The 26,709-nt window shown below is 50.6% G+C and overlaps 2 protein-coding genes across 4 annotated transcripts in view; both read left to right on the top strand.

Annotated features, from left to right (window-relative positions):
• The window catches only part of GPATCH8 (G-patch domain containing 8), a 92,641-nt gene extending 85,527 nt beyond the window's left edge, over positions 1-7,114 (top strand). For all 3 annotated transcript variants that reach the window (XM_068976265.1, XM_068976264.1, XM_068976266.1), the window contains one exon: positions 1,019-7,114. In XM_068976265.1, coding sequence (XP_068832366.1) covers positions 1,019-4,916 — 3,898 coding nt within the window. In that variant the 3' untranslated portion in view covers positions 4,917-7,114. The remainder of the gene's footprint in view (positions 1-1,018) is intronic.
• A 4,652-nt stretch (positions 7,115-11,766) lies between these two features.
• ITGA2B (integrin subunit alpha 2b) lies at positions 11,767-24,844 on the top strand. Its single transcript, XM_068977729.1, has 30 exons — positions 11,767-11,991; positions 13,488-13,609; positions 13,701-13,798; positions 13,905-14,073; positions 14,350-14,399; positions 14,477-14,522; positions 14,616-14,741; positions 15,111-15,158; positions 15,307-15,350; positions 15,464-15,517; positions 15,640-15,692; positions 15,902-16,113; positions 18,303-18,485; positions 18,732-18,777; positions 18,875-18,979; positions 19,067-19,122; positions 19,217-19,368; positions 19,526-19,651; positions 20,231-20,298; positions 20,500-20,647; positions 21,232-21,324; positions 21,562-21,641; positions 21,952-22,032; positions 22,157-22,253; positions 22,353-22,505; positions 22,606-22,722; positions 23,217-23,330; positions 23,549-23,650; positions 23,854-23,970; positions 24,727-24,844. Exons 1-30 carry the CDS (start codon positions 11,804-11,806, stop codon positions 24,781-24,783), a joined length of 3,105 nt encoding a protein of 1,034 aa, XP_068833830.1. The 5' UTR covers positions 11,767-11,803; the 3' UTR covers positions 24,784-24,844.
• The last annotated feature ends 1,865 nt before the right edge of the window (positions 24,845-26,709 follow it).

Genomic DNA, 26,709 nt, shown 5'->3' with positions numbered 1-26,709 from the left:
ATGGTGCCATGATAGACACAGACTCTTCATTTCTGTAACAGACATGCTAACCTAACCACAGACCATTAGAGCGTAGCACAGTGGAGGTTTCTGACTGTGTTCAACTCAGGGAATAGGCATATTTTTAAAAATTGAAATTTGAAAGCAGAGAAGAAATTGAGGGTTGTGTTTTTGTTTTGTTTTGTTTTGTTTAGCTGTACAAAGTACAGTTGATCCTTGAACAATGTGGAGATGAGGGGTGCTGATGACCCCAGTCCCCACACAAACTCATACACCTAAACAATCAGATACTGTGTATAACTTTATAGTCAGTTTTCTGTATTTGCAGTTCCACATCCAGTTTGATGTTTGATTGCAGCTGATTCAGTCAGCTGCAAATTGTGTGACATGTATATACTAAAAAAAAAATCTGTATAAGTGGGCCCTTATATTTCAAACCTGCAAACCCATATCATTCAAGGGTGAACTGTGCAACCTTTGGGAATAAATTTTCACCCATATGTTTGGTAGCATACTGATGGGTAGGATGGTACAGTAAAAATTGAGAGCAGATACAAGACAGGTGGGCTATGCCAGATGGTAATGATAGTGTATCCAAATTATGAGGTAAACCTCAGTATTTAGACAGCTTAGGAAGAAACAGCGGTAACTGGCTATCCCTATGAATGTAGCTTGATAGATTAGCAGTACAAGATTTTGCCTTACCTTACTGAGCAAGTTCCTTTCGTTAGCATAGGGCTAAGGAAGGACCACCATTCAGTATTCAGTGTCTTTAAGATCTGCCTGTGATGAATGGTCAAACATAAGAGATAACATGTTTTAGAAGTATGAGGGACTTCCCTGGTGGTCCAACGGTTAAGACTCTGTGCCTCCACTGCAGGGAGCATGGGTTTGATCCCTCCTCAGGGAACTAAGATCCTGCATGATTCATGGCACGGCCAAAAAAATAACGTAGTGTGAAATGTACCCCTAAACCTGTTTTTTTGTTTGTTTCTCATTTTTCTAAACCATTGTGTAGTGCACCTGGAAGTGGTCCCATGTTCAAACCGACCACAGTGGCTATAGATGAAGAAGGTGGAGATGATGAGAAAGAAGAATCAGCAACAAACAGTGGCACAAGTACCACTGCCACTTGTGGCCTGGGCTCTGAATTCTCCACAGATAAAGGAGGCCCATTCACTGCAGTACAAATCACTAATACCACTGGACTGGCACAAGCTCCTGGGCCAGCCTCTCAAGGCATCAGCTTTGGCATTAAGAATAATCTGGGGACCCCACTGCAAAAATTGGGAGTGTCATTTTCCTTTGCCAAGAAGGCTCCTGTCAAACTCGAATCAATAGCATCAGTTTTCAAGGACCACGCAGAGGAAGGGACCTCTGATGATGGAACAAAAGCTGACGAAAAGGGTACAGACCAAGGACTTCAGAAGGTGGGAGATTCTGATGGTAGCAGTAATCTTGATGGTAAAAAAGAGGATGAAGACCCTCAGGACGGAGGGTCCCTTGCCTCAACGTTATCTAAGTTAAAAAGAATGAAGCGAGAAGAAGGAGCTGGGGCTACAGAGCCAGAGTATTACCACTACATCCCCCCAGCACACTGCAAAGTAAAACCTAATTTTCCTTTTCTGCTCTTTATGAGAGCCAGTGAACAAATGGAAGGTGATAATAGTACACACCCAAAGAATGCCCTAGACAGCAAAAAAAGTAGTTCTCCCAAGCCTAAAGGCTGCATCAAGGTGACAGCAAGCCAAGGACCAGAAAAGACAGTTAGTGAAGTCTCCGAACAGCAGATGGAAACCAGTGCGGCTGAGCCCTCAGAGCCTGGAAGCAAAGCTGAGACAAAGAAGCCCTCAGGAGGGGATGTAAGTGAGCATAGTTTAGAGAGTCAGAGTCAGAAGGATTCAGAGATCCAAATGTGTGAGTCTCACCCTCCTAAAGAAACTTCTCAGGCTACTCCAGCAGGGAGAGAAAGCCAGGAGGGACCCAAACATCCAACCGGTCCTTTCTTTCCCGTTTTAAGCAAAGATGAAAGCACTGCCCTCCAGTGGCCATCAGAACTGTTAATTTTCACGAAGGCAGAACCCTCCATTTCGTACAGTTGTAACCCTTTGTATTTTGACTTCAAGCTTTCAAGGAACAAAGATGCCAGAGCAAAAGGGACAGAAAAGCCAAAGGACATAGGAGGCTCCTCAAAGGACCATCTCCAAGGCCTTGATCCTAGTGAGCTACATAAAAGCCAGGAGGAGGAAGAGAGTGTTCAGCATTCTTCAGGAGGCAGAATTGATGCACCTGCTTCAGGGGCTGCCTGTAGCGGCCTAAATAAGCAGGAGCCTGGGGGTAGCCATGGATCAGAGACAGAAGACACAGGGAGAAGCCTTCCTAGCAAGAAAGAACGATCTGGGAAGTCCCACCGACACAAAAAGAAAAAGAAGCACAAAAAATCCAGCAAACATAAACGGAAACACAGGGCTGACCCAGAAGAGAAAAGCTCTAAGGCAGAATCTGGGGAGAAGTCTAAGAAGCGCAAGAAGCGAAAACGAAAAAAGAATAAATCATCAGCCCCAGCAGATTCTGAACGGGGGCCCAAACCAGAACCTCCTGGTAGTGGTAGCCCTGCACCACCGAGAAGACGGCGGCGAGCCCAGGATGATTCGCAGCGGAGATCCCTTCCAGCTGAAGAAGGAAGCAGTGGCAAGAAGGATGAAGGCGGAGGCAGTGGGAGCGCCCAAGATCATGGTGGGAGGAAACACAGGGGTGAACCTCCTGCGTCATCCTGCCAGCGAAGAGCTGGCACCAAACGGAGCAGCCGATCCAGCCATCGAAGTCGACCCAGTAGTGGAGATGAGGACAGTGATGATGCGACATCACGCCGGCTGCACCAGAAGTCTCCATCCCAGTACAGTGAGGAGGAGGAGGAGGAAGAGGAAGAGTCGGGCAGTGAGCATTCCCGAAGCCGCTCACGGTCTGGCCGGCACCATTCCTCTCGTCATTCCTCTCGGCGCTCTTACTCCAGTAGCTCAGATGCTTCTTCAGACCAGAGCTGCTATAGTAGACAACACAGTTACTCTGATGACAGCTATAGTGACTATAGTGACCGGTCACGAAGGCACTCCAAGCGCTCCCACGACTCTGATGATTCAGACTACGCCAGCTCCAAGCACCGGTCCAAGCGGCACAAATATTCATCTTCTGATGATGACTATAGCCTCAGTGGCAGCCAGTCCCAAAGCCGATCTCGGAGTCATACCAGAGAGCGCTCAAGATCCAGGGGCCGTAGCCGCAGCAGCAGCTGTAGTCGCAGCCGGAGCAAACGGAGAAGCCGCAGCACCACAGCCCACAGCTGGCAGCGAAGTCGGAGCTATAGCCGGGACCGCAGCCGCAGCACCCGGAGCCCTTCACAGAGATCAGGCTCCAGGAAGGGATCGTGGGGACACGAGAGCCCTGAAGAGAGGCGTTCTGGTCGTCGAGACTTCATTCGCTCTAAAATTTACCGCTCCCAGTCTCCCCACTACTTCCGATCAGGCCGGGGAGAAGGTCCTGGGGAGAAAAAGAAAGATGACAGCAGAGGAGATGATGGTAAGGGAATAGGCCCACCCTCCCAGAACAGCAGCGTTGGCCCAGGAAGAGGGTCAGAAGGTGACTGCAGCCCTGAAGACAAGAACTCTGTCACCGCCAAGCTGCTATTGGAAAAGATTCAGTCAAGGAAAGTGGAGAGGAAACCCAGCATGAGTGAGGAGGTGCTGGCCACCCCTAATAAAGCCGGTCTCAAGCTCAAGGACCCCCCACAAGGTTATTTTGGACCCAAGCTCCCCCCTTCTCTTGGCAGCAAGCCTGTCCTTCCTCTGATAGGGAAGCTCCCAGCTACCCGAAAGCCCAACACCAAGAAATGTGAAGAGTCTGGCTTAGAAAGGGGAGAAGAGCAAGAACAGTCAGAGACAGAGGAAGGGCCTCCAGGGAATAGTGATGCCCCATTTGGACATCAGTTCCCCTCAGAGGAAACAGCTGGCCCCTTATCAGACCCACCCCCAGAAGAGCCAAAGTCTGAAGAAGCTACTGCTGATCACCCTGTGGCTCCGCTAGGCACCCCAGTGCACTCTGACTGCTATCCTGGGGACCCATCCGTCTCCCATAACTACCTCCCTGACCCCAGCGACGGGGACACCCTTGAGTCCCTGGATAGCGGCAGTCAGCCAGGCCCTGTGGAGTCCAGCTTGCTGCCTATAGCATCAGACCTCGAGCCCTTCCCCAGTTATGCACCGCCCAGTGGGGAACCCAGTATTGAGTCAGCTGATGGAGCCGAGGATGCATCCCTTGCCCCCCTGGAGAGCCAGCCCATCACCTTCACTCCCGAGGAGATGGAGAAGTACAGCAAGCTCCAGCAGGCCGCACAGCAGCACATCCAGCAGCAGCTTCTGGCCAAGCAGGTGAAGGCCTTCCCCGCTTCGGCCGCCTTGGCCCCAGCCACTCCAGCCTTGCAGCCTATCCACATTCAGCAGCCGGCCACGGCCTCTGCCACCTCCATCACAACTGTGCAGCACGCCATCCTACAGCATCATGCCGCAGCTGCTGCCGCCGCCATTGGCATTCACCCCCACCCTCACCCCCAGCCACTAGCCCAAGTGCATCATATCCCCCAGCCCCACCTGACCCCCATCTCCTTGTCCCACCTCACTCACTCCATCATCCCTGGTCATCCCGCCACCTTTCTGGCTAGCCACCCCATCCACATCATTCCCGCCTCGGCCATCCATCCCGGGCCCTTCACCTTCCACCCTGTTCCACATGCTGCCCTCTACCCTACCCTGCTGGCTCCCCGGCCTGCTGCAGCAGCTGCCACTGCCCTCCACCTTCACCCACTACTTCACCCCATCTTCTCAGGTCAGGACCTGCAGCACCCCCCCAGCCATGGCACATGAGTTAGGGGATAGAAGCCCAGATAGGGCCAGGGAAGGTGACCCATGCATCTTCCTTTGGGGTGTCGAGCCATTAATACCAGCAAGTAGAAGCTGGAATGGGCAGTGTCTGACAGCCAAAGAATTGAGTTTTGGCTTGCAGGGGTGGTTTTAGATTTGAGGTTTGCTTTGGGTTTACTATCAGGGATTTTTTTTTCCCGTTTTCCTTTTCTGTTTGTCCCTCCCTCTCCTGTTTCTAGGCTAGGGAACACCAGTAAGTGCTACCCACCCCTCTTCAGCAACATCCCCAAACTGTCGAGTTTAGATACTCTCCTCCTCCCTCTACTTTTTATCCTCTGCACTTCTGTGTATAAATTTGAAAACATTTTCCTCCTCTCTGGCTGGCGGGTTGTCCATCTGGTCCTGCCTTCTCAGTGTCTTTGACCTTGGTGACCTTATTTATCCCGAGTGAGGTGGAAAGGGAGTCTGACCTGGAACCAGATGCCACTCAGGCTGTCATCTGATCCATTTCCCACACAAACAGAACCACACATTGGGCACTGTTGTCCTTGTGTCCCTCATCCCAGAAGAGACATCTGCATATCCCAGAAAAGAAGATCGTATCATGAATAGAAGCTGCGGAACAGAGAGGAGCTCATGTGTCCGAAGGGTGTATTTTCTTCTGTCATGTTGATGTTTCCTTTTTAATTTATAGGATTTTTTTAATGTAAAAAATTGCACTGAACTCTATAAACGTAAATGCTGCTTTTTGTAGCTCATATAAAAAAGGTTCCATATTTGTAGTATACTGCAATAATATTTTTTACATCCAGCTCTTTAAGTGATCCTTGTTCTGGTGGCTTTGTGTAAATATGTTTGCCCTAGTTGAATTAAGAAACTTTTAAGGTTATCAAATGAAAACAGAACAAAAAAATAAAGTATTTGTTTTCTGCTAGATGCAAAAATGACTAAGCATGTATATTTTATCAAGTTCATGTATTTTTTGAAGTTATGAACCATAAAAATGTTAAAAAGAGGAACATTGCTTAACTTTTTTTTTTGCTGAGACATAATTTGCAGTAAGTGGTGCCGCCAGTACTGGGAGTTTTGAACTAACGGGCTGCAGTCAGCTAGGGGTGTTGAGGAATAGTTTTGACAGTCTCACTTAATGTGGTTTGCAGTTTCATACAGAGAAACTGGTGGGCCCCACAGAGGAGGAGAGAGAGATTCAAGAGCTTTATTCTCTGGAAGCAGTGAGATTCAAAGTGATTGTCCTGGGGGATTCCTGGGTTTTCAGGGTGCCTGTCCCAGGCAGTCCATTTGCCTTCCTAGTACTTAGCCCCCTCTGACAAAAATGTTTAATGTGCCTTTTGGGTTGGCTGGAAGCTGTGAAGTAGAAGTAGACTGGAGTGTGGTAGAGTTGGGAAGGTCTTCCTCCTCTTATTGAGAGGTGAGCACAGTTTTAGATTCTGCAGATTTTTTTGCTACATAGTTTCCATGCCTCTACCCAGCTTAGTTTAGGCAGTAAAGATTCCTTTTTTCTTTTCTCCCATGACACTTAGCAGAGGAAGTACGACCTGAATTCCTCTTCCTCCTCTTACCTTTCACCTGGCTCTCAGTCCTAATTAATACAGTGACCCAAAGGTGTTCATCTTGTAGATCTTATCTTCTTTGATGTAGTTAGAACTTCCCTGTTGGGCATTTCCCTACCTACTCCTGTGGCTAAAATTGGTTGGGTGGTCACCTGACAGGAAAAACAAAACCCTGCGGACATGGGCCAGGGCTCTGTGTTCTGCCTTTCTTCAATTTCCAAGACAGAAAGGCCTTGAGTTCACGTCAAGCAAGTGCTGGGCAAGCGGAGACTCTGTTGAGCCTTCTACCTGTTCAGTGCTCCTCCTCTGATTCAGAAGCATCACTTTTTTGATAAATAGCACTGGAAAATGAAATCATCTGTTTGAAGGGAAGGGACTCATTTTTCTTTGCTTTCAGCCCATGTAAATATTTAAATAATACAGTATTAACATTTTTGTGCTGCTTCTCATTAGCTTGTAGATTGAGCCATACTCTGGCTGCCTCTCTACCTTCCTGGGGGCAGTTTCCTTTAATTTCCACAATAGTGATTTTAAAACTAAAAGGAAAAACAAAATAATCTATCCTTACTTACAAGCATAACAGATTGTATTTAACTTTATCACATATGATAGAGATATATATGCTGTAAAATTAGGGAAAGGAACTTTCTAATAAACCAATGATTTGTGGAAACTTTAGAGTCTGTCGTGATTGTTGCCCCATCCACTCAGTGGGGAAGGGATGGAGTTATGGGTCACAAATAACATCTTGTATGAAGTGGTCAAAGGATAGATTCTTATGAACCAGCTGTTTATGATGTTTAGATTGTGCTTCTCAAAGCTCAGCCTGTGCAAGTAGAAGTGAAAGGTTATGTTGTGGGCAGAAGTGACGGTTAAGTTTCTGTCAGTCTTAGTAGATGTCTTGGAATGTATATCTCCTTCCCACCAACTCTCCCAGATTTTTTTTTTTTTTTTTTTTCTTTTTGGCTGCATTGGATGGCATGCAGGATCTTTGTTCCCTGACCAGGGATTGAACCTGTGCCCCCTACAGTGGAAGCACGGAATCTTAATCACGACTACCAGGGAAATCCCAATTTGGGAGCTTTTGAGTGGACTTCAGGGCAATGAGATGAGTCACCTGCCTGGCCTTACCCACCAGAGTCCTGAGTCCTCCAGTACCAGTCCTGAGATATTCTCAACCCTTTACTATGAGTACAGTGCTAAAGAGCTACCTGGTAAAAGGGAGGATGTGCTAATTGTTACTGAGATAAAATTCTCTATCTACTCTTCTGTATGCAAAAGGCAGGGGAAATTGTGCATCAAATACTTACCATAGTGCTGTAGGGATGAATTAGTTTTCCTCTCTCCTTCAGCCTTTCAAGAAGGAACGGTACAATGTCTGTTTCTATTTTCCTACTCTTACACAGTTGTATTCTCCCCTTGACAAAAGAGAAGCTATTCAACTTGAACTTTGGGTTGGATGCTCAGATCTGCCTATTTCTCTAAAATAGCAAAATCCCCACCCCCAAGTAAAGGATGCTAGAAAATGAAAAGTGGAAATTCTCTGGCGGTCTGGTGGTTAGGACATGGGCCATTTCACCACCATGGCTTGGGTTCAGTCCCTAGTCAGGGAACTAAGATCCCCCAAGTCTTGTGGCACAGCCAAAAAAAAAATGGTGTTCTGAGCAAGCAAGGTGTCAGCAAAGAGGCAGACTGACCTGTAGAGATCTCTGTGTGAAGGTCTGAGCGGCTGCCTGACTACAGCAAGGGTTCTGCTACCTGCCTCAGCCACCTGGGCTGCAACATGGAAGTTCTTCCTCCTCTACACCCTCAGTGACTAATTCAGGCCTTGTCAACCCTTTCCATTCTTGTTTGCCAGGGGTACCATCACCTCCTTATCACGTGTCTGAATTATTGCAGCCTTTTCCTGGCTGGCCTTCCTGACTCCAGAATCTACTGGATTTTCAGAATTGTGGTTCATTTAGTACTCACTGCTTTCCAGTAAAATAGTAAACTCTTGAGAGTACCCGGACCAATTCTTAAACTTCAATTTTTTTTTTTCTTAATCCCTTAGACTAGTGTTTTATATAGGGAGTTGAACAGTTTCAGTAACATTTTGATTATGTGTTCAAGAAAGATAAAAGTAAAGCAAAATACAATTAATAACAGGATTATGCATCAGGATTTAGCAAGGAAACATCAAAGATGAAGATTTTTCTCTATATCCTCCACATTGCCTAGTTCACTGCCAGACCCATGGTAGTTCAGCAGTTGTTGACTTTATGAAGCCTTAATGTTCATTGAGAGATTCAAAGACTTAAGCTGATGGGATGGAAAAATGAGAGCAATGTGTCAGCCCTCCTCTGCCTACTATCAACCCAGCTGTGTCCCCAACAGAACTCCTACAAGGAATAGAATCTTTATTGAATACCAAAACTGTCCCTTCCTGAATCTGATCCTGTTTGAATTAATGATACTACCATCCTACCAGCCAGCCACCATAGCTCTGAATTACTTTTGACACTTCCCTACCACATGGCAGTTGCTGATCGTGTAATCTCTGCCCTCTCCTTTGCTCCTGCCACCAGTACCCTGGTTCAGGCCTCATCACCTTTAACTGAGAGGATGGTAAGCACCATCCATCTGATCTTCCCAGTAAGTCCTGCTTTTTCCAATCCCTTCTATCCATAGGTAACTAGTATGATTCTGATTGGAGCACAGTTGATCATGTATCTTATTCTCTAATTTGTTAATTAACCTACGATTCTCCATCTCCTATGGATTAAAGTTCAGATTTCTCAGACATTCAAGGACCTGCAGTGATGAGACCCCAGCCTTCATTCCACCCTCATGCCCCAGTCCTCTCCTGTGTTGACTACTTACCTCTATAACTGACCTCTGTGTTCTGCTCTCTATTTCCTGTGTTGAAAAACCCCTTCATTCTCTGACAAAAGGCAATATAGTACAATGGTTAAGAACATGAGTTCAAGCACAAATATGTTTGACACAGTTTTTGCCACTCTGTACACTTGGGCTATTTACCTAAAACTCCGTGCCACAGTTTTAGTGTTTCTAAAATGGACATAATAGTAGCTAATTCATAGGGTTGTTATGAAGAAGCGGATAATATAAATGACTTCAGCTAGGCATCACCCCTACCTTTTTCAAGGCATTTACTATTCTGCTGCAGTTATATGTGTTCATGTCATGTCTTAACTCTCTCTGGACTAAGTTTTTTAAGGATCCTTGACAATTGTCTTTGTATCTCTTACCACTCAGTGCCTTGAACAGAATGCTGCTGCTGCTGCTGCTGCTGCTAAGTCGCTTCAGTCGTGTCTGACTCTGCGACCCCATAGACGGCAGCCCACCAGGCTTCCCCGTCCCTGGGATTCTCCAGGCAAGAACACTGGAGTGGGTTGCCATTTCCTTCTCCAATGCATGAAAGTGAAAAGTGAAAGTGAAGTCGCTCAGTCGTGCCCGACTCATAGCGACCCCAGGGACTGCAGCCTACCAGGCTTCTCCGTCCATGGGATTTTCCAGGCAAGAGTACTGGAGTGGGGTGCCATTGCCTTCTCCGTGAACAGAATGAGAACTTATTAAAAACCTTGGTGAAGTGTGTTAATCTGGGGCTACACAGGGTACACCAGTAATACAGTTCCACTCATTTGAGGACGGGGAGGGTGGAAGGTAAGTACAGGACTAAGTATTACGTGCCTGCCGTGAGCTTGGCACTGGGAATTCAGCAGTGAAGGAGGCCCAGACTAAAGTTCAAGGTGCTTCTAACCTAGAAAGGGATAGGATTTTGAGCTATGTGCTCAAAGGAGGTGAATTATGAGGACAAAGGTGGTGCTGAAGGGCCCCGGGGAGTTGGGCGGGATAAGATGATGATTAAGTTTGATCAGAAAATTTAACAGCCTTGGTAGTCCAGTGGAATCCACCTTGCAATGCAAAGAACTTGGGTTCGATCCCTGGTTGGGAAACAAGATCCCACACGCCGAGGTGCAACAGTTCCCACACCGCAACTACAGAATCCGTGCACCACAAGGAAAGATCCCAGATGACGCAACTAAGACCCAACGTAGCCAAATAAATAAAATATTTAAAAAGAAAATATGAGCAAAAGCAATGTGACTGTTCTTTACCCCAGCAGATCTCTTAAATTTCCTTCCTGACAACCTGCTTTTTTGGGAAGACAATGCAGTGCCAGTAAGAGTTGCTTGGCACTCCTCTTCCTCTGAACATCCGTTAAAAAATGGCCTTTCTGCTCAAAACCATTCCTTTTCTTTCCGCTGTGGGAGCCTGCATTTGCATCCTCCAGTCCTCAGTGCCTGCTATTATTCAGTCTGTCAGCAGTGCCTACGGTATGATGGGCTCTTGGCTAGGTCCTGGGGCACCAGAAAGGACCCTCATTCTCAAGGGACCCGTGAACAAAATCCAGTGAACAGACCATGACAAAGCAGTGTGATCAGTGCCGCACCCCTGTGTGTGAACCCCAGAGTGCCAGCCCGAGGAATTGAGAGTGGCATCTCCTAGGCAATGACCCCACTAGAATCAAGTCTTAGTGATTGGACAAGAGCTCTGTCACCCAAGGAGTTAGACCTGCCTTCAACTGAACAGCTGGTGCAAATCTCCGAGCCTGTGAGCCAGAACACCCTGGGATGACTCCACTTTATCCCCATCTCTTCCCTTCAGCCAGGATCCATTCACCACCCCTCCCCCAGCACTGGCTACATTGCTGCGCCTCATTAAGAGTTGGCCCCAGATGGAGGATGAGTGAGGAAGCTGATGTGCCAATATGACTGACTGAAGCTGCCAAAGGTCCTAGAAGGAGGAAGTGGATAAGTGCCTTATTCTTTTAAGGATACAGCAGCCTCAGGTCTTATCAGGGGCCAGGAGCTTCCTCGCTCCTTCCCCCACTTCTGACCAAGTCACAGTGTGCCTTGGCAGTGCAGGGAACTGTGTGGGGGGAGGAGGACCTGTAGAGTGGGCTAGAGTGGAGGCGTGTTGCACTATCCCAAGCAGGAGGCAGTGGTGGCTTAGACTAGCGTGGTGGTAGAAGAAATGGAATGAAGATTCAAGAGACATCGTTGAAGAGCAGAACCAGCAGGACTTGATGATAAAATACGTTCAAGAAAAGGGAAGAATTGGCTTTCAGCCATAAGCATCCACCCCCAGGGTAGACTTACCCTCTTCCCAGCAACCCTAGAAACCATATGGCCCAGGACTCTGCCTACTACTCAGCAAGTAGGTTTCAGCTTGATAAGAAAAGACTTCCTGCGGTGGAACTGAAAGGGGAAGCTGCTAACCCATTACTGCCTAGGAGGCTGTGGGAGAAGGAAGATGGCCAGAGCTCTGTGTCTACTTCGTGCCCTCTGGCTTCTGGAGTGGGTGCAGCTGCTCTTGGGACCTGGTGCTGTGCCTCCAACCTGGGCCTTGAACCTGGATTCAGTGCAGCTCACCATCTACACAGGCCCTAATGGCAGCCACTTTGGGTTTTCACTGGACTTCTACAAGAACAGCAATAGGAGGTGAGCCCTGGGAAACTCCCCCACCATCACTGCTTCTGTGGGTCTTGAGTTCCCCATTTGTGATAGAGGTTGAGCAAACTGATTTCCAGGGTCTATTTGGGCTGAGTTCTTGTTAGGAACACCAGGGTGTCAGCAAGAGGCACCAGTGGGGAGCTGAGCAGAGCAAAGACAAAGGGGAGACCAATGTTGATGCCTTATTTTTTCCTCAAGGGTCAGTTTTATGACCCACTCCACCCTCATCCCCTTGAAATACAGAAAGGAGCACATGTCTTAAGTTGACCTGCAGAACTGTGAAATTGTCTGTCTACTCCCACTTTGCTTTTCTATTCCAGTCCCCTCAACCTAGCAAAACGATTGATATTTGAAAAGAAGCCATAGAGCATTATTGGTTGGGATTCATCAGGCTGCAAATTCAGACTGCTAAAATTAGAGTCCTGGCTCTTTCTCTCTATAGCAACAACCCTGAGCTAGTTCCTTATTGAGTTGGACACCAAGGTCCAGCTTCAGAGCATAACAATAGCAGATGAACTTTAAGTATCAGCACCTTGGGGAGTTGCCTCTGCTGAAGAGGACCACCTCCCTCAAAGCTCCCCCACTTCCAAATGTGGCCCAGGAACAATGACCAGTCAATGAGGAGTGTGGAGGGAGGGGAGAGCTTAACGGTCTGACTCTTTCAACTCCAGTCAGTTCTGAGGGTCTTTCTCCCTCCAAAGTTCCCAGGACATTGACCCAGGGCTGTTATTCAGTCTGAATCTCAACTCAATGGCCCCTGCCTGCTCCTGCTTCTTTCTCCTCCTTTTCATAGATAGTGGTCTCATGGGCACTACTTAGTAAACATCCTGCAAACTAAAAAGAAAATTACAGCATTTTTGGCGCCCTCGTTATGTATTATTTGGCTGGCACTGGCATAAATGTTTTTCATGCATTTATTTCATTTACTTCTCCTGACAGCATTGATTGGTATTGTCCACCTTTTATATACAGTAGAGCTGTCATTTGAACCTAGATCTACTAGAGTCCTTAGAAATGTCAGCACCCCACCACCCACTTTACCGGTGCCCACTAGCTTAATATTTCCTGATTAAAACTGGTTCTCAGAAAGAGATCTGATGACAGTTTAGACAGGAACACGGTGCATGTAAACCCTTGGCTTTTCGTGGCAAGTGTTGGGGAATGTAGATGGTGTACAGAGTTTAGGAGGTCTCTTTTAGCAAGGCTGTCAAACCCCTCGTGTTCAAATCGAACCTAATGGTTATATTCTCAGTTTTATCCTTAATGTCCTCGGTTACTGATGGGTATGTGACTTTCCTCGCTGGGAGTCAGTTTCAGTGGCCATAAAATGAAAAGATTGGCTTCTGTGGTCTGTGTCGTCTCACTGAGAAAAGATCCAGTGACCCTCAAGGGACACCGCCCTTCCGAGGAGTGCTCCCGGCACAGGCACTGGGGCACGGGGTACCCCAGAATCCACGGAGCTCTCACCCAGCTTTCTTATGCAGTGTGTCCGTCGTGGTGGGCGCCCCACGGACCCTGGGCCGCAGCGAGGAGGAGACCGGCGGCGTTTTCCTGTGCCCCTGGAAGGCCGAGGGCGGCCAGTGCATCTCGCTGCCCTTCAACCTCTGTGAGTCTCGCACAAGAAGAGAAAGGGAGGGGTTACAAGGAGCGCGGACAGCCGGGCTTTCAGCACCCTACTCTCTTCTTGTGCCCTCCAGATGATGAAACGCAAAGCATAGGCACCCAAACTTTCCAAACCTTCAAGGCCGGGCAAGGACTCGGGGCGTCGGTCGTTAGTTGGAGAGACAGCATTGTGGTGAGCGCTACCGGACCGGGATCAGGGAGCAGACGGAGGGCGGGGACACGTGGAGGGAGGAACCCGAGTCCCGCCCCTTCCCCACTCTCCTTTGGCTCTGCTTCAGGCCTGCGCCCCCTGGCAGCACTGGAACGTCCTAGATAGGAACGAGGAGGAGGCTCAGAAGACGCCCGTAGGTGGCTGCTTCGTGGCTCAGCTCCAAAACGGCGACCGCACAGAGTACTCGCCCTGCCGGGCCAACAAAATGAGCCAGTTTTACGAGAGAAATCATTTCAGTGAGCTCCTCTCTCCGTTTCGGCTCCGCCCACTCGCGGCCGTTATCCATTAGCCCCGCCGTTCACCCGATCATTCCCAAAACCTGCTTGCAGTCTGGGGTCTCCCAGATAGCCTAGTTCCTGACTCCACCCCCATATCCTGCCCACTGGATGTTGATAGTAGACCACGCCCCCGTATTACCCTGCGGCCCCGCCCTCGTTTGACTCCGCCTCCCGGCCCGGCGCCACTCGTCAGAGCAGGCTTCTTCGCTGACCCTTTCTTTTTGCCTTCTCTAGGAGAGGACAGGCGTTACTGCGAAGCCGGCTTCAGCTCGGTAGTCACTCAGGCGAGTAGGGAGCATAAACGGCGTGGGGGTTGCCCCCCAAACAGGACCCTCTCTCACCTTCAGAGCTTCTATTTCAGGCTGGGGAGCTGGTGCTTGGGGCTCCTGGCGGCTACTATTTCGTAGGTACGTGCCCATCCGTACACCTCCCTCCCTTCTCTCGACCCGGGCAGACTCCAGGCTCCTGGGCGCCCATACCAACTGTCCCACGCGCCCTAGGTCTCTTGGCGCGGGCTCCAATCGCCGATATCATCTCGAGTTACCGCCCAGGCAACCTTTTGTGGCACGTGCGCACCCAGTTCACCTACGACCACAGTCACTTACAATACTACGACGGCTACCGGGGTAACGTGGCACCTCCCTTCGAGGCTTCCCAGCACTCAAGCGTCACCGCCGGCCCTGTCCTACACCTGTAGGAACGCCCCATTGTCAACTCTGGCTGGCCAGCCCCGGGACTAAGGCCCCCACTCTGCTTAGGCAGCTCCCTCTCCCTACCCTCTGCAGACAGCCCAGCTCCCAAAGGCGAGCATGTCGACTTCTCGAGCTGAATTCGCTTCGCGGCCTCGGGCAGGTCTTGACCTCTCGGTGGCCTCGATTTCCCCGTCTCCGCAATGCAGAGTTTGAACTGGGTGGTCTCTGAGTCCCCTCCGTTCTCACTCGGGCCCCTTCCCTGCTTCACCCTCCCTGAAGGACTAATTCTCACTGTGCCTTCAGGGTACTCGGTGGCCGTGGGCGACTTCGACGGAAATCCCAACACTACAGGCAAGAAATTCACTTAGGGGTGGGGTTTGGGGAGTCCCCCCCGGAAAGGAGCACTTCCAAGACCGGCATCTCCCTGGGATGCGGAACGGCGGGCGGGAGGCAGGTGGGGGTTCCAGAGACCTCACTTTCTGGTCCCGACTCTCCCCAGAGTATGTCTTCGGTGCCCCCACCTGGAGTTGGACCCTGGGAGCGGTGAGTGCCCTCTGTCCACCCCTCACTCATTTCACTCTTCAGCCTGAACCGTGCCCGCCCCCCGCCCCCAAACTTCCTGCCCTGTGACATGCTCCTGTACGTTTTCTGAGCAGGTGGAAATTTTGGACTCGTACCACCAGATGCTGCACCGGCTGCATGGAGAGCAGGTGAGGATCAGGTGGGGGTGGCCAAGGCAAGGGAATTGAGACCCTGGAATACTCCACGAGACAGGGTGGGATCGAAGTGTGAGTATGAGGACAGAAATTAAGGTGTGCCCCATTTCCTGCAGATGGCTTCATATTTTGGGCACTCAGTGGCCGTCACTGACGTCAATGGGGATGGGTGAGAAGCCAGGCGCCCCCACTCCTACCCACTTGGGTCCCAAATTACCAGAGGTGTTGACTGCCCTTGGTCTCCAGTCTCTTCCTTTCCCAGCCCTCACTCACACGTGACCACTGAGGGGAGCGGGAGGGCAAGGATGGGTAAGCCTGGGCTCAGGCCCACAGCATCCCTCTAGCCCATACCCACATAACCACCCGTTGGGCCTGCAGGAGGCATGACCTCTTGGTGGGTGCACCACTGTACATGGAGAGCCGTGCTGACCGCAAGCTGGCCGAGGTGGGGCGTGTGTACTTGTTCCTGCAGACTCGAGGCGCCCGAATGCTGGGGGCCCCCAACCTCCTGCTGACTGGCACACAGCTCTATGGGCGATTTGGCTCAGCCATTGCACCTCTGGGCGACCTCAACCGGGATGGCTACAACGGTAAGGGAAGAGAGAAGGGGTTTATTTAGCCATGACAAAGATCAGAAGGGATTTATTTAGACATGACAAAGATCGTGGATTTGACCTGAGGGCAGGGGGAGCCAGGAAGGGCTTTGAGCAGGAGAGGGTTAAAGGAGACCAGTCGGGATTTGTTTGCATTAGTCCAGGCAAGAGATGGTGACCACTGGGATGTGGGCTTTGGCAACAGAGTTAGAGATGAGGGCGATTTCTAGATAGTTATTACTTAGATTATTAGAACTTGATGGGTGACTGGAGGTGGGGCTAAGAGAGAGGAACTGGCTGAGTGGTGGTGCCCTTCACTGCCTGAAACTCAAGTCTTGCCACAGGCCTGAAGAGAGATCAGCAGTTCAGCTCTGCTCTCGTTTGGTCTTTTTCTTTTTTGGGCCATGCCACACAACTTGCAGGATCTTAGTTCCCCAATCAGGGATGGAACCCCATACCCCTGGCAGTGAAAGTACGGAGTCCTAACCAGTGGACCGCCAGGGAATTCCCTGGACTTGTTTGATCATGAAAGGCTTGGGAGCCTTAGGCAGACATATCCAGAGAACAGTTGGGTGTGACTTCCTCCATTTCCAGCAGAGAGGTCTGAATGGGAGATAGGGGCTTGGGGAGGGTCGATGAGGTCCTGGGAGCTTGCACAGTGGGAAGAGGCCCAGAAGAGAGCCCTGGGGAGCAAGAGCACTTAGGGGACTCCCAGAGAAAGTAGATCTAGAAAGGAGACAGAGGGATGTTCAGAGGGATAGGAGGGAAACTAGGAGATCTGATGGCCCAGAACTCAAAGGAAGAGTGCTGGAAGCAGAAGGAAGCTGGGTCAGTGGCTCCAGATGCTGCTGAAAGATACAATTAGATGGGGCTGGAGAAGTAAGTATTCCTGGGCTTTAGCAAGAAGGAAGTCATTGGTGACAGTGACAAGAACCAATTCAGGGCTAGTATGGTACAAAGTATGAATGAAGGTGAAGATTTGATGGCAGCCAAAGTAGACTGCTCTTTCTACCAGTTTGTGAAAGGAGAAAAAGAAAAGTGATTACTGAAAGGAGATGAGGCTCAAAGGGAGGCTATTTTAATTGTAAAGACTATGGAGTAGGTGGAATGTGGAGGAAAGTGATCTTGTGGGGAAACGGGCAGGGAGTGAGCTGGAGGTGGGTCCCTGCAGTGCCTGAGAGATGCAGGGCTGGAATGCTCAGTCTAGTGGCAGGTGCAGGAGGGACACTATTTCTAGGGTCAAGAGGGGAGAAGAGCAAAAAGCACAACAGTTTGGTTGCTTCTGTTTGAGAAGGAAGTGAGAGGTGGGGAGCTTGATTGAATGGAGAAAGTTTGAAATAGGTGCTGAGCAGAAAACCCCGAGGGACAGCTAGGCATACACGGAAGCCCCTAGTGATGGCTGGAGGTCAGGAATTCATGGTGCCCGATGTGGTAGGGTCTGGCCAGGACTGGCAATGGGGCGGGATGACTGAGGATATGGTGAGGGTAATTGAATGTTTAGAAAATATCTGGAGAGATGGGGAAGCCAAAGATCAGGTGACTGGACGAGACTGTGTTCTGAGTCTATCAGAAAAGTCAGTAGATCTTTAGAAGAAAAAAAAACTGCACAGAAAACATACCATGAAGTCAGAAGGCAAGGGAAAGACAGTTACAACATATATATCAAAGATCTTAATTGCCATCACATGCAAAGAATTCTTACAGGTTAATAAGATTATTAATGATTGTTATTAATGATGATTACATTTTCAAGAGTGGTCATTAAAGTTATTAGTGATGACAACCCCATGGTGTGACCCTGGGTTTACATGGTGGAAGTGGAATGCCTCAGCTGAAGTGGGGGCAAATATTTAGCAGGTCTTGGTTACTTAATCTTCTGGGACTCTATTTTCTCCTTTAAAATGGGAATAATAATGCCTAGTTTTCAGGATTAAAAGAAATCAGGACAATATATTGTCCTCAATAGATAATGAGGGCTGTTAGACTGTTTTTACAATAATCTGACTTGATGGGTCTTCCTCCCATCCAATTGTAAACTCCTGGAGAGTGGGGCAGATGCCTCCTTGACCTCCACATTCCTCTCCTGGTTCCCTGGGGTCTGCCTAGAGAAGGAGCTCAGGAAAATGTTACAGGGCCTGGAGAGACTGGATAACAGATAGCTACTCCCTTTCTGTTGTTCTTTCCAGATGTTGCAGTAGCTGCCCCCTACGGGGGTCCCAGCGGTCAAGGCCAAGTGTTGGTGTACCTGGGTCAGAGTGAGGGGCTTAACCCATCCCCCTCCCAGGTCCTGGATAGCCCCTTCCCCACAGGCTCTGGCTTTGGCTTCTCCCTTCGAGGTGCCACAGATATCGATGACAACGGATACCCAGGTGCCCCTGGACTGCCTCCAACTAGACAGGAAGGGCCCTTGGGCATTAGCTGGAGATACTAAGATACACAGCAAGGGGCTTGAACCTGACCTGGTGCCCCACTGAGAACTCTGTGGGTTGGGGGACCAGATCAAACCTCCTATGGGGGGAGGTAGTGTGGGAAACCCCTGAGAAAATGAGACAAAGACCCCATAACTCTCTAATTAACGATTCTGACACCTCCCCTCCTTCCCACAATGTCTATAGACCTGCTTGTGGGAGCTTACGGGGCCAGCAAGGTTGTGGTATACAGGTGAGCGCTGGCTCCAGGGGTGGGATGGGGAAGAACCCACCCCATCAGAGACTAGGTCAGGAGGGGCCACCAAGGCAAGCCTCCCAATTCCCACCAGGGCTCAGCCAGTGGTGATGGTCACTGTCCAGCTGATGGTGCAAGATTCATTGAACCCTGCCGTGAAGACTTGTGTCCTGTCCCAGACCAAGACCCCAGTGAGCTGGTGAGGAAACAGAGGGTGTGGGTTGGGCAGGATCTGGGACCTCAGCCGGGCAACCGTAGCCCCTGAGCCCCATTCATCTCTCTGCAGCTTTAACATCCAGATGTGTGTGGGAGCCACTGGGCACAACATTCCCGAGAAGCTGCGTGAGTAGCACCCTGGGGACAGGAGGCAGGTGGGCCTGAACTCCGCTGGAGGCTGGCCTGGGAGACTCTGATGTGCCCCGCTTGCCTGGGCCAGACCTGAAGGCCGAGCTGCAGCTGGACCGGCAGAAGCCCCGCCAGGGCCGGCGGGTCCTACTGCTGGACTCTCAGCAGGCGGGCACCATCCTGGACCTGGAGCTGAGAGGCAGACACAACCCCATCTGCTCCACTGCCACGGCTTTCCTCCGAGTATGCCCAAGCTGGGGGTGGGCAGGGCTGGGTGTGCAGAGCCTGTTACTCCAGCCCCAGGGCATGGGGCCAGGTGCTGCAGGGGTGGTCAACGGGACACACAGGGTAGGTAGGGTACGTGGTAGCAAGATGGCCCGTCTCTTGCCCCCTTCCCTAGGATGAGGCCGACTTCCGGGACAAGCTAAGCCCTATCGTGCTCAGCTTTAGTGTGTCCCTGCCGCCGGAGAAGGATGGAGGAGCCCCTGCTCTCGTGCTGCATGGAGACACCCACATCCAGGAACAGGTAGAGGTGGGCAGGTGTAGGCAGGGGAGGGGGAGGACCCCTGCAAGATTGTCAAGGTTTGGGTTATTGTCCATGCTGCTGCTGCTGCTAAGCCGCTTCCAAATAGACATCCAAACCTGGATGTCACCTCTAATCTCTGGTGTTACTCTAAACCCTAATGAAAACTGCCAAATCTCAATACCCCCAAACCCTCATGTAAACCTCAGATGTTGACATCACCTCTAAACTCTCATTTAAACCCTGATGTCTACTCACTCATCTCCCACCTGAGAGCTTCCACTTCTCCACGCTTTTGTTTAAGAGCTGTGATTTCTCTTTTTCCTTAATTTGGAAGAGGAATATTTGCTGATGGTATCCAATTCAAGAACTGAGTTATAAAATCTGGAAATACATATTAACAGGAAACATTGTTAACGTTTGATGGATTTCCTTGCAGAATCAAAGCCCTGACATCCCAAACCCTGAGGCAAACTCCAAAGCTCTGATATCATCACCAACCTTTTCTTCTCAAACCTTCTAATTCCCCAAAGCCCACTGTGACCCTCAAACCTACCCACCCACATGACATGTCCCCTCTAGACCCGCATCATTCTGGACTGTGGGGACGATGACCTGTGTGTGCCGCAGCTGCAGCTCACTGCCAGCATGTGAGAAGATCACCCACTGCACCCCCACACCACCCACTGCCCCCCGACACCACCCACTGCCCCCCCACCCCTCCCTGTCTACCCTGACAACAGCCCCTCCTCACCTGGATCCTGAAACTCTGGCCTCAGCCCGTCTCCTCATCCCAGACCCTGGGCTTGGACCCAGCCTCCTTGGCTTTACTCCCTTCTCAACCACCACAGGAAGGGCTCCCCACTGCTAATTGGAGCAGACAACGTGCTGGAGCTGCGAATGGATGCAGCCAATGAGGGTGAGGGAGCCTATGAGGCCGAACTGGCTGTGTTCCTGCCTCCTGGTGCCCACTACATGCGGGCTGTCAGCAACATGGAGGTGAGCCCCCACCCGGGCGTCCATGGGGACCTGGGAAGTGTGGGAGCCTTGATTCTCATCTCCCACCTGGAGCTCCTGTTTCTCTATGCTTTCCTTCAAGAGCTCCAATTTTTTCCTCCTCTAATTTGGAAGAGGAATATTTGCTAATGGCATACAATTCACAAACTCAATTATAAAATCAGGAAATAACTGTTAACAGGAGCCACCATTTAGATTTGGTTTTGGATTTCCATTAAATTTCTGCTGTTAAATTTGGATTTCCTTGCGTTCTTTTTTCTCGACATGGATACTTACGCAGGTGTATATTTATTTTTTATTTTACTGATGCAGTTTATAACAATGGAGTTACCCTCCATGTGATGTTTTGTGGTTTTCATTTTTTAAAAATCATTTAAAAAGAATAGTAATACATACAGTAATATACAGTAATACGTAAACAGGAATGTGACAGTCCTTGAATTCCACCTCCCCTTGAAACCCTCCATCCCACCCTGGGATCCTCCCCACCCTGACTTTCCAAGGGAGCTTAAATATATAAGGGATGCTGTGTAACCATCTTCTTTCTCGGAACTGCTTCTCTGCAGGGGTTTGAAAGACTCATCTGTAACCAGAAGAAGGAGAATGAGACCAAGGTGGTGCTGTGTGAACTGGGCAACCCCATGAAGAGTAACGCCCAGGTGAGGCCACTCAGGCCTGGGTGCTGGGTCTCCTCTACCAGGGGTTCATAGACAGCTGGGTTTCGGGGGCTGGGTTTGAAGTCAGATGGCTCCAGACTGGAATCCTGGTACTCTCACTCCCTGCCTGTGTAGTCTTGGGTGAGTGATTCCCTCTCTGAGTGGTCTTCAGGACGAGGACTGGAGGCCACATTCAGAGTGGGCATCTGGACAGTGACTCTGGCCCTCCCCATGTCTCAGATAGAAGTCACGATGTGGGTGAGCGTGGGGAAGCTGGAAGAGGCTGGGGAGCAGGTGTCCTTCCTGCTGCAGATCAGGAGGTATACTAGACTGGGGGGCACTCCCGCCCCCTGTCTAATCCCCACACAGAGACCCTCAGTTGCCCGCCACACAGAAGGGTTCTCTGGGAGGCATGCTCTTTAGACTCCCCTGTTTCCTTTCTTCCTCAGAGACTTGTTTGAGTTTTGGAGCCCTAGAGGAACTAACTTTAGTGTGGTGTGCTGTTTGTGGAGTTAGCTCTTCCTGAGCCCTCTGCTATTCTGCCCTCCCTCCCCTGACCCCGCCCTGAGAGTCCTAATGTCCACTGGGCTCGTGTCCCTGATCTGTTTCTCCTCGGCCTCCTTCCTACAGCAAGAACAGCCAGAATCCAAATAGTGAGATGGTGGAGCTGGATGTGCCAGTCCGGGCAGTGGCCCACGTGGAGTTGAGAGGGTGAGAGGCCAGGGAAACAAAAGGGAGTTGACAGGCACAGCCCTGAGGCTCAGGGGGTCCTGGGCAAACCTCCGCAGGCAAGTCAGGTGATCAGGCTCACTCTGGGGGTCTCGGGCCTCTGCAGGAATTCCTTTCCAGCCTCCCTCGTGGTGGCTGGGGAAGAAAGCAATGGGCAGAACAGCTCTGACAGCTGGAGCCCCAAAGTGGAGCACACCTACGAGGTAGGAAGGAGGCTCTGGGCCCCAGGCTGGGGTAGGAGGGTCCCAGAAGCTGGTTTTGGTGCTGAGCCTCCTAACATTCTGCCACCACCACCCTGCCAGCTCCACAACAATGGCCCTGGTACTGTAAGTGGTCTCCGCCTCAACCTCTACCTCCCCAGCCAGTCCCAGCCCTCAGACCTGCTCTACATCCTGGATATTCATCCGCAGGGAGGCCTTCAGTGCGCCTCAGAGCCCTCTCCCAATCCCCTCCAGGTGAGAGCCTGCGTGAATCCCTAGCCATCAACCAGGGCCCTTGTGGGAGGGCTGGCAGGTGGGCAGAGCGTGAGACCTGAGGGCCTCTTTGCCTCCTCAGCTGGAATGGAGGCTGCCCACCCCCAGCCCTTCCCCAGCCCATCACAAGCGGGATCGCAGACAGGCAGTCCTGCCGGAGGAGAAGCAGCCCTCAAGGCTCCAAGATCCAATCTTGGTGGTGAGCAGGCTCTGTGGTCTCCAGCTGGGGCCACCCTGGGGCCCAGAGGCAGAGGGGATGGGAGGCAGAGGAGAGAGAAGGGTGTGGTGGGGACCTCGTATGGGTCACCTTGGTCTCACAGGGAACCTCCAGGTGAATATGAAGGATTGTGCTCGTCTTGTGTCTGGGGTGGGGGGGGGGGGCACTTGTATATTTCAAGGTATCCAGTACATTAAAGAAAATAAATAAATGCCAAAGCAGGGTTACAATAAGGCTTAGTACTGAACGCTATACGATTGACCCACTTCTTCCTGCCCTTTCCCTGTATCTCTGGGACAGTGTGAGCAATCCCATTCAAAGATAACGTCCCAAGCTTGAATCTGAGGCCCTTCCCGACAGGGAGGCCTGGCCCAAGCTCTTCGACCCCAAGCCCCCTCTGACTTGGGTCCTGTGATGGGGGTGATGATGGATCAGTAGGGGCTGGGGACCCTCAGAGCTGCGACTCGTCCCCTCAGAGCTGCGACTCGGCGCCCTGTACTGTGGTGCAGTGTGAGCTGCAGGAGATGGCGCGCGGGCAGCGGGTCATGGTCACGGTGCTGGCCTTCCTGTCACTGCCCATCCTCCAAGAGGTGAACCCGGACGCGGGTGGGCGGGGCCTTCTAGAGGCGGGGCCTGAGGTACTTGGGGAGGGGGCGGGGCTTTAGGGGCGGGGAGAGAGTGAGAGCTGGGTTTAATTTGGAGCTGATAGAATTAGGCCCGGGCGGATCTCCCTACAGCGGAGTCCGAGGCCGGGACTCTTGCAACCAGCAGGCCTCGTGTAAACACCTTTCACCTCCACCCCATACAGAGGCCCCTGGATCAGTTTGTGCTGCAGTCGCACGCTTGGTTCAATGTCTCCTCCTTTCCTTACTCCGTGCCTGCCCTCAGCCTGCCCAGCGGGGAAGCTCAGGTGGGTGTGGAATGGTGGCGGCAGAAAGGGTCCCGCGGGTCTCCCATTGGTCTTCCCCTGAGTCCCTGCCCAGCCGGGACTGCCCGGATCTGAGAGGTGGGACAAGTAGGTGGCTTGGCCGCAGGTCACCGGCTCGCAAGTCTTGAGTCTCTGGGAAAGGCAAGTGTCCCGGTGACTGAGGAGACCCGTGGGTCTCCCCTCAGGTGCAGACGCAGCTGCTTCGGGTCTTGGAGGAGAGAGAGATTCCAATGTGGTGGGTGCTGGTAGGTGTGCTGGGCGGCCTGCTGCTGCTCACATTCCTGATCCTGGCCATGTGGAAGGTGAGGCGTGAAGCAAGGTTGAGGTGGTGTTGGGGTGGGGGGTAGAGGAGGTCAGGAGGACAGGCAATCCCACAGCGAGGCAGAGAGAGATGGTGGCCCAGGTAGATGACCCAGGGTCCATCTGATTTCCATATCCACTGTTATAATGTCACCTTCCAGAGGATCTCTTCCAGGGCACAGGTCCCTGGGAGAGGTGGCACCTGAAATCCTAAGGCCTTTAGACCCGTTTCCCCTGAGAGCAGGAGTCCCAGGGACACAGTCTTGCCTTCTGGAATCCATTGACCCCTGAGAATTTTCACCTCCTCCCTGCTCAGTCCCTCCCCCAGAAGGACCCAGGTCTTCCTGCTCTGATGTGTCCCTGGTGGGTCATTCCCTCCTCTGCCTCTCGAGAACACCTGCACTGTTCTCAAAGTCATTCAAGTGTCCAAACCCTAGAAAGCCACAGTGCTTTTAGGGAAAACATACATTAGACTTATAATAATCAAATATATACCATCACATGCTTGAGTCATATAGAGACATAATCAACAGTACTTCAGAAAAGTTCAGGAAATGAAAAGCAAAATGTTAAAATTCTTTTGTTTCATGCATTATCTCTAAATGGGAAATGCCTCCACTTGATCATATAGTGGGGATCGTGTTGGTCCAGGCTGAGGACCTCGTGGCTGGCTGGTTTCTAGCATACATTCTCCATTGCTGCTCTGGGGCTGAAAAATCACCTTTACACCCCATCCCTGGCCCCTGTGCACCCCCCAGGTTGGCTTCTTCAAGCGGAATCGTCCACCCTTAGAAGAAGATGATGAAGAGGAGTGATGAGCCCACACATCTCTGTTTGGCAGCAAGGCTGGGTGTGATGTTGTGTCCCTTCTCCAGTGAGTGCCCCCCCATCTCTGGTTACCCAAGGCTGGGAGGGTGACATTCTAATAGTGGAGATGGAGATCAGATGGACCCTGAGTTATCTACTTGGGCCAGCATCTCTCTCTGCCTCCTGATGTCATCTCTCTCCCATCAGAGCTGAGTCACCCCCTCTCCTGCTGCCTAATAAAGAACTTGGAACCCAGCTCCACAGCATGCTGCCTCTTCTTGGGGGTCAGAAGAGGAGAGGGGCCCAAGGTGATGTTTGGGCTGAGGAATCTAGGACTGGAAGAAGTGTGAGCAGAGAGGTCTCTGCCAGGGTTAGGGTGCAAATTACTGTCTTTGGGGAGTATCAGGAGCGAGAGAGTAGAACAAGGGAAAAGGGATGGCAGAGCCTCCAAGTGAGACTGGAGGAGAATGGGGTGTCTCAGGGTGGTTGGGTTAGAGGGAGGTTGGGCGCATCAGAAAAGGGAGGCTGAGTCCCTGGTGGGTGAATTTAAATAATATTTTTTTCCATGATTTTGGAGGAAATAAACCCCAAGGTGAGTTGAGAGTTGAGGTAATATTCTGTCCCCACTCTCATAAAAGAAGGTCCTTAAAGCTGTATTCAGGGATTTCCTTGGTGGTCAGTGGTTAAGACTCACTTTCCAATTCAGGGCGTGTGGGTTCGATTTCTGATGGGGTCAAAAAATCAAAACATAAAACAGAAGCAATGTTGTAACAATTTCTATAAAGAGAAAAAAATAGTCCATATAAAAATGTTTTGTAAGATTTATTTATTATTTTCTTTTTATTTTTGGCTGCTCTGGGTCTTCCTTGCTGCACCTGGGCTTTCTCTAGTTGCCAGGAGCCAGGATTACTTTTCCTTGCAGTGAGCTGGGCTTCAGTAGTTGTGGCACACAGGCTTCGTTGCTTCCAGACATGTGGGATCTTCCCTGACCAGGGATGGATTCTATGTCCCCTGCACTGGCAGAGGGATGCTTAATCACTAGAACACCAGGGAAGCCACGCCCCAAAAAAATCTTAAAAAAAAAAAGATGTTCAGAGTGAGAAGGGGCAGAGGGAGGCTGAGTAAGCCCTCAGTCTGAGGAAGGCAGAGTTTCAACAGGGACAGAAGAGCAGGCATTGCTCTCTGGCTACCCTGCTGCTTGTTGCTCCTTCTTCTCCACTAAGGGGAGGGGTCTAAAGTTTGGAATGAGGGCACAGACAGGGAGCTTGCAGGAGAGCTGGGAGTGGAACACAGCTGTCCCACGGTGGAGGCTGGAGCCAGTGAGTAGCAGTGGCGGGGGGAGGGGGGTCCTCCTGGAGTCCTGAGACATGTGTTGGTTCATGAGTTCAGTAAATATTTATGGAGCAGCTACCATGTGCCTAGTCCTGTTCCAGTGCTAGGATGGAGCAAGGGATGAAACAAAGTCCCTGAGCTCATGGAACTTACATTCAACCAGGAGGAAAGAACGAACAAACTAATGTATGATCGGTGGGAGTCAAAATAAAGATAAGGAGACCGTGATCGAATAATTGGTGCTGGGAGAGGGCTGACATTTTAGGGAAAGTGGTCAGGGGAAGCCCCTGTGATGAAATGAGCAGAGAGATGAATGAAAAGATTCAGGGATCAGATCTGATAGAGTACCGGAAGAATGATGGACGAAGGTTCGTGACATTGTACAGGAGGCAGTGATCGACCATTCCCAAGAAAAAGAAATGCAAAAAGGCAAAATGGTTGTCTGAGGAGGCCTTACAAATAGCTGAAAAAAGAAGAGAAGCTAAAGGCAAAGGAGAAAAGGAAATATATACCCATTTGAATTCAGAGTTCCAAAGAATAGCGAGGAGAGATAAGAAAGCAATCCTCAGTTATCAATGCAAAGAAATAGAGGAAAACAATAG

Source organism: Capricornis sumatraensis, chromosome 8 (assembly GCF_032405125.1).
Source record: "Capricornis sumatraensis isolate serow.1 chromosome 8, serow.2, whole genome shotgun sequence".
NCBI lineage: Eukaryota > Metazoa > Chordata > Mammalia > Artiodactyla > Bovidae > Capricornis > Capricornis sumatraensis.
This window is presented reverse-complemented; position numbering and strand designations above follow the sequence as displayed.

Bases quoted from the DNA above. Each gene is read 5' to 3' on its own strand.
- ITGA2B (XM_068977729.1), top strand. From the start codon at position 11,804: ATGGCCAGAGCTCTGTGTCTACTTCGTGCCCTCTGGCTTCTGGAGTGG. The intron at 22,723-23,216 runs GTGAGCAGGCTC...TCGTCCCCTCAG, and splicing joins TCCAAGATCCAATCTTGGTG to AGCTGCGACTCGGCGCCCTG. The intron at 23,651-23,853 runs GTGGGTGTGGAA...GTCTCCCCTCAG, and splicing joins TGCCCAGCGGGGAAGCTCAG to GTGCAGACGCAGCTGCTTCG.